Raw genomic sequence first — 7,137 nt, forward strand, 5'->3', positions numbered from 1 at the left:
GGGGGGGGATCCCACAGATAACAATGAGCAAGGGAGAGAAATTCCATGGATAATGGTGAGCCAGGGATAGGGACCTCAGGGACTCCTGCCCTGGAGAGGGGTTGGATTTGAGGATGACTTCCAAAGGGAAGGAGAGCGGAAGGGAGGTGACAAAGGGACAAATCCCTGCACGCCAGCAGCGGGGAGGCGACAATTCCTCAACCAGCCCCTTCCCAACCCCCCCTCTCCTTCCCTCCCTTCAGGAAAACTCCTGGACCATGAAGGTGGCCCTGGCGTTGCTTCTCCCACTCGTGCTCGCCCTGGTGCCGCCGGCGAGCGGGCAGCGGCGCAAACCCCCCCGCAGACCCACCCGGCCGCCCGCGCCCTTCGAGGAGCCCGTGGAGCCCACGGAGCTGCCGCCTCCCCTCCCTCCGGGCCCTCCATCCGTGTTCCCCGACTGCCCTCGGGAATGCTACTGCCCGCCGGACTTCCCGTCGGCGCTGTACTGCGACAGCCGCAACCTGCGCACGGTGCCGGTGATCCCGCCCCGCATCCACTACCTGTACCTGCAGAACAACTTCATCGCCAACCTGCCCGAGGAGTCCTTCCGCAACGCCACCGGCCTCAAATGGGTCAACCTGGACAACAACCGCATCCGCAAGGTGGACAGGAGGGTGCTGGAGAAGCTGGAAAACCTCATCTTCCTCTACATGGAGAGGAACCAGCTGAAAGAGGTGCCCGCCTTCCTGCCGCCCAACCTGGAGCAGCTGCGGCTCAGCAGGAACCAGATCTCCAAGATCCCCGCTGGCGTCTTCAACAAGCTGGAGAACCTGGTGCTGCTGGACCTGCACCACAACAAGCTGAGCGACGGCGTCTTCAACAAGAACACCTTCAAGGGGCTCAAGAACCTCATGCAGCTCAACCTGGCCCACAACATCCTGAGGAAGATGCCCCCCGGTGTGCCCAGCGCCATCCACCAGCTCTTCCTGGACAGGAACAACATTGAGGACATCCCCAGCGATTATTTCAAGGAGTTTCCCAACCTGGCCTTCATCCGGCTCAACTACAACCAGATCTCGGATAAGGGGCTGCCCAAAAATTCCTTCAACCTCACCAACCTGCTGGTGCTGCACCTGGCCCACAACAAGCTCACCAACGTGCCCTTCATCAGCGCCAAGCTGGAGCACCTCTACCTGAACAACAACTCCATCGAGAGTGAGTCCCGCTGCTTGGGTGGGGTCTCTGGGGTGGTTTTTGGGGAGAAAAACCTTGGAAAGGTCGTTTCTCACCCGGTGGGATGTGATCCCTTCAGCGGTGGTGGGATGAGGCAGGAGCTACAAGGGTGGAGGGAGGATCTGGGTGGAAGGGGAGGAGCAGAGTGGAATCCCCCTGGTGCTGCAGGACTTGTCCCAGTTGTCTTCTTCGGGGCCACCTGCTCAGGGAAGGGCTCTTTCCCTGGCAAAAATCGGGATATTTAAGAAGAGTCTGGGCACGTATTTTAGGAACAGATGTCAAACACACGGCTCGGGATGGTGAGGAAATCACCCGGCTCTGCTCCCGAGCGGAGCCGTGCCGGGAAGGAGCGGGGAGAACGAGGCTGCCATGGAGGCAGAGCAGCCAGGGCCATTCCAGGGAAATCCAGCTGCAATTCCATGGGAGAGGAGCCTGGGATGCGTGGAAGCACAGCGAGCACAGAGGAGGAGACAGAATCCCACTGACTTCCAGTTCAGATTTCCAGGGCCTAAAGGGGCTCCAGGAGAGCTGGAGACAGACTTGGGATGAGGGATGGAGGGACAGGATGCAGGGAATGGCTTCCCACTGCCAGAGGGCAGGGATGGATGGGATATTGGGAAGGAATTCTGCTCTGGGAGAGAGGTGAGGGGCTGGGATGGAATTCCCAGAGGAGCTATGGCTGCCCCATCCCTGGGAGTATCCAAGGCTGGGTTGGAGCACCCTGGGATGGTGGAAGGTGTCCCTGCCCATGGCGGGGGTGGCATTTCCGGAGCTTTACGGTCCCTTCCAACCCAAACCATTCTAGGATTCCAGGATTCCTGGTCTCCCCAGATGTTCCCGCTGTTAGAGCTCCAGGACCCTGCTGTGATCACATCTGCCTCCAACCCTCATTAATCTGAATTTCAATTAAACACCATCAAATTTGAGCCGGGGGGGGGGGACCTTGGGATGCAGGTGGTGACTCCTGCTGGCTTCCCACATCCCCAGCATCCCGATCTTGCCGGCATTTCCCATGGAGAGAAATCCCACGCACGCCCTGGCCCAGCTTTTCCTCGCCTGTTTTCCCCAGTTTTCAGAAGGTTTCCATCCCCGGAGCCGGGTGCTGACATCAGAATCCCGCTGTTTATGTCCCATACCGTGGAATTCCAGAGGCGAGCAACGAGCCGGGTGCTGACGTTATCTCCGGCGTGACAGGGCTGGAACGGGATTCCTTGATGTTTTTTTGGGAAGCTCGGGGCTGGCTCGGCAGGTTCCGGGAGAGGGATTGATCCCTTTTCTCTCCGGAACGCCACCGCATCCGGAGGAACGTGACCTACTTCGCTCCTGATCAAAAGCCAGATCTTTCCTCTTGCTGGGGCTTCGGGAACAGCCTGGGATTGACCCTTTTGGTAGCAAAACAACCCCAATTTGGGGTTCAACAACAGCGGGGGGCTCAAGAATCCCTCTCCACATTCCCTTTTCCCTAACGGGCATCCCGCCGTTCCTCTCCTCTCCACAGAAATCAACGGCACGCAGATCTGCCCCACCTCGCTGGTGTCCATCCAGGATTTCTCGCCCTCCGACCTGGACAGTGTCCCCCGGCTCCGCTACCTGCGGCTGGACGGGAACCTCCTGAAGCCGCCAATCCCGCTGGACCTGATGCTGTGTTTCCGCCTCCTGCAGTCCGTGGTGTTTTAGCCCAGCCCTGCCTCTCCCAGGCCCGGCTTTGCTCGGACATTTCCCCCCAGCCCCGGCGGCGTTGGACACGCAGGACCCTCTCTCCTCCCTCTCCCCCCGCTCACTCCCCGCCTCCATCCCTCTCCCCTTTTCCCCCTTTTCCCCCCCCTGCAGGGACACTCGTGGCTCCTTGGGGACCGCTCTCTGCAGGACAGCGCCGTGTCCCAGCTGCCACCCCAGGTCACAGCTGCCGGTCCTCGTCCCCCAGGCTGAGCCCGGAACCGCCTCCGCCTCTCCCGTCCCCAGCCAGCGGAGTTCCGGAGGGCTGGATTCGGTTCGGATGGAGCTGCCGGGCTCGGGGCGTGTCCCTGCTCCCTGAGGGTGTCCCTGAGGGCGATTCCCGGTGGGTTGGGGAGCGGGGATGGGCGGTGCCGCGCGGGTGGGATCCGTGGAAGCGGAGGGAGGACGGATCCGGAGGATGGATCTGGGAATGAGGCAGCCGCGGATCGTGGCCAGAGCGGCACCCCAGGGGATGGGGACATGCTCCTGTCACCGGGGCCCTTCTGGAGGGCTTTGGCTCCACGTTTTTCTGGAGGAGGATCTAAATCCCTCCTGGAGCTGGGCGTTTGCCGGGATGGAGCAGGGAAGGTGTCCTGCCCCTGGATCCTGCGCCCGGTGTGGGCCACGCCTTCCCGCATCCCCCTCGGCCCCTTCCCGGCTTCAAATCCCCCATCCCAGCACCGATCCATGGGGCCTCAGCCGCATCCCAGCATTCTGCGTCCACATCCATGGGATCACAGCCCCATCCTGAATCCTTCCCTCTGAGCTGGGGGGATGCAGAGCCCACAGCCCCATCCCAAAATCCTGCGCACTTCCCTGTAAAATCTGGGATCAAGGGCACATCCGTGGGCTCACAGCTTCATCCCAAAATCCTGCATCCTTCCCACTGAGCTCTGAGGATTCAGGGCCACATCCACGGCTCAGTTTCTCTCTGGAGCCAATCCCACATGACCGGGTTTTGCCTTTTTTTTTTATTAGAAATAAAAGGAAGGGAGAAGAAAAGGGAAGAATTACCCTTTAGAAGAGCTATTTTTATCCCTTCTCTTCCTCACATGTATCGCTTCCCCCTTTGATAGCTGTACCTGCATTTATAGGGTGTCCGGGTTTTGGGGGGATTATTCTCTTCTTTTCTTCCCGAGTCTCAGGATTTGGATTTAAAGGCCGAGCATTAGAGGGAGAAAAAAGGAAAAAAAAGAGGAAAAAAAAAAAAAAGATTCAAAATCCAACTGCAATGAGCATTAAATAAACCAAAGAAAGCTCCTTTCAGCAGAACCGACCCTTCCCGGGACGGCCACGGACGGGCACCGTGTCCTTCTCCCCGGGGATGGCACAGGGATGCTCCCCCCTTCTTCCATTCATTAAAACCCCGTGCTAATTAAGGAGGTTTTTTCCTGACGATAAAATCTCCTTTCGGGCTCTCCCTGCAGTTGGGTGGGACAGGATCCAGCCCTGAACCCGGATGGAACCCCCCTGGATGTATTTATATGATGTGTATATAGACTGGTAGAATGTACAGATATTCCTAGAGCCACGTGTACCTCCCGACCCAGCAACTTCATGGGATTTTCACTCCCACTCCCCGCAGCAGTGGAAATAAAATCATTCACAAGGGACCCCGAGCCTCTCCCCGATCCATCCTCGCCTTCCTCAGGCGCTGCCGCATCCAGGAGCAAAATTTCCTCGCCTGGAAGCAACTTCCCCAACGTTTTGGGCTGTTGGGGGTGTTTGGGGTTTAGTGGTGCTGGATTTGGGGAGGAATTCTTGGCTGGGAGGGTGGGGAGGGGTTGGGCTGGAATTCCCGGAGAATCTGCGGCCGCCCCATCCCTGGAAGTGTCCAAGGCCAGACTGGAGCAACCTGGGATCATGGGAAGCATCCCTGCCCATGGGATGGGATGGGATTTAAGGTCCCTTGACCCCAAACCAGGGTTTTGACGGGTTGGGCTCACAGCTCGGGTGTCAAAGCTGGTGTCACACCTGTTGGTAGCCAGGTTCATGCCCTAACGAGCATCCCTGCTAATTAGGAGAGCCTCATCTTGGCTGCAGCCCCCGGGGCCCTGAGCGTCACTGACAACCACGAGCTGCCCCCATGGCACCGGGGGAAGCCCTACAAACCTCCCCGGGGTGATTTTCCCAACGGGAGCAGCCAGGAGGATCCTCAGGGGACGCACGGGGAGGGGGATCCGTGGCGGGGCTCGGGCTGCGCGTGTTCCCGCACGAGTGGGGTGGGCGGCGGCAGCGGCTGCTCCTTCTGCCCGTCCCCAAAACCCGCTCCTGCTGCTGCTCTCCCCACGTGAATCCCGAGCGGAGAGGGAGGACGGGTGTGGGAGAAGGTGTGAGGATGTGGGATGAGGCGGGGGGCCGCTCCCGGCAGGGTTTGTGTGCGTTCGTGGTGTGCAGAGCAGGCGCAGGCACCCACCCGCCCCCCAAAATCCCGCTGTTTCATAACCAGCGCGTGAATCCCCCGCTCCCAGGAGTGTTTTCCCTCCCTGGGGAAGTCAGATCCGTCTCCCACAGGGAGATGAGCACCCCAAACCGGTTCTTGCTCCCTACAAAGCCTCGGTGTCCCCATGGGAGCGGGAGTGGGGCTCTGAGAGTGGGATGCTGCTCCTGTGGGGTCATGGGGAAGGCTGGGACCCCTTCGTTAGTGGGGCCAAGAGGGGTGGGGGCTCCTCAGCTGCTGTTCCCAGTGCTGAGAAGGGGCTGGATCCCCCAGGGATTGGGAACAGGGGGAATTCTGGCTCCCATCAATCCCCCTTGCAGCTGGTGGTCCCCCAGCCCCATTTGTGGGTGCTGAGCAGGGCCCTCCTGCGCTGAGAGGGTTGGCACCGACCCTTTGGGGTTTGCTGGGCACTCAGAGAGCTTTGGGACGGTCCTGGGGGAGCAGGGACCCTTCAGGTGACACCGTCAGTGCAGGCAATGCTGAGGGGGGACAAGGGGAGGCTGCTGCCTGTGGGGGACAGGAGATCAACGACTGGGCCAGGACAGCAAAGCAAAGACCCCAAAGACCCCACTGTCCTGGGGACCCTTCACCCTCGGGGATCCCACGGCCCTGGGGACCCTGGGCCAGCCCAGCCTTTGCCATCTCAGCAGCCGCCCCCCGGCAGAGCTGACGCCCCCCCAGCTGCCACATCGCCTCCGTCACGGTGGCCACCGAGCCGCCTAATGAGGGGCTTAACGAAGCTTAGCGGCAGCTCCGTGCTGAGCGGGGCCGGGGGTGGGGAGGGGGGACTCGCCGTGGGCTGGGGGCTGTGGATGCCCACGGGGGGCTGGGGGGCTGCGGGGGTGTCCCTGCTCGCCCCGCTCGCAGATGGGTGCTCCGGGAGGGTGGGTGCGTGGGGGGCGATGCGCCGGTGGCGACGGGAACGTTTTCGCGGCCGTGGGTGGGCACGAGGCTGCCCAGGAGGGGCTGCCGTGCCCACCCTGCCCGTCCCGGAGTGTCCCAGCCCTGGCGGTGACATCCCCCAGGAGGGTCGTGACCCCCCGAGCTGAGCCCTGTGTGGGGACATCAAGGGGTCGCCCCTGCCCCCCACCCCCCCCGGGGTGCGTCCCACCCGACCCCAATGAGGGGAGCAGTGCTGACCTCCCCCTGCACCCACACTGCCGCCCCCTCCCCAAAAAATCCCCAGAGTGCGAAGGTTTGGGGTGCTGAGCCCCTCCGGGAGGGGAATTGGGGTGCGTGAGCTGAATGTCCCCATCCATCGGCTGGGGGGGGGGGATGGTCTGTGCAGCCCCCCCCAAACCCTGGGCTGGGCTGGTCACTGAGGTGACCACCCCTGGTGCTTTGGGGCACCCCTGGGGCTGGACACAGGCGGGAATCCCTCTCCGGTGGCACCGCCCGGGGCAGGGATGGCGCTGGCTCTGTCCCACCGCCCGTGGGGACACCAGGGCAGGGGGCACCGCTCGCTCCCCGTCCGATCCCGCCCCATCCCGCCCCTCTCAGCCCCAGCTCGGCCTGTTGGAGCAGAGCCACCACCGGGGCCGGCTCGCCGTGGGGACAATATAAAGTCCCAGCGGGGCACCGCCGGTTTGATTGGCCGCATCCCGCCTGTCCCCGCCAGACCCCTGAGAGCAGCCCCCTCCTCCTCCTCCTCCTCCTCTCCGTGCATTAAAAGCCCTCCAGCGCTTCCCCACTGCTTCCCCAGCCCCTGGAGCCGAGCGGGGCTCTGCACGCCGAGGAGGAGGAGGAGGAGGGACAGGGGGTACGTCCGT

At 62.0% G+C, this 7,137-nt stretch overlaps 1 protein-coding gene across 1 annotated transcript in view; it reads left to right on the plus strand.

The window, feature by feature from the left end:
* The window catches only part of LOC121672339 (prolargin-like), a 10,661-nt gene extending 6,120 nt beyond the window's left edge, over window positions 1-4,541 (plus strand). The window contains exons 2-3 of the mRNA XM_042044959.1: window positions 243-1,194; window positions 2,711-4,541. Coding sequence (XP_041900893.1) covers window positions 258-1,194; window positions 2,711-2,889 — 1,116 coding nt within the window. The 5' untranslated portion in view covers window positions 243-257 and the 3' untranslated portion in view covers window positions 2,890-4,541. The remainder of the gene's footprint in view (window positions 1-242; window positions 1,195-2,710) is intronic.
* Window positions 4,542-7,137: the final 2,596 nt, after the last annotated feature.

The sequence above is a fragment of the Corvus kubaryi genome, unplaced genomic scaffold (genome assembly GCF_017639235.1).
Source record: "Corvus kubaryi isolate FWS band 111438036 unplaced genomic scaffold, C.kubaryi_AGA036_p1.0 50350, whole genome shotgun sequence".
NCBI classification, from domain to species: Eukaryota; Metazoa; Chordata; class Aves; order Passeriformes; family Corvidae; genus Corvus; species Corvus kubaryi.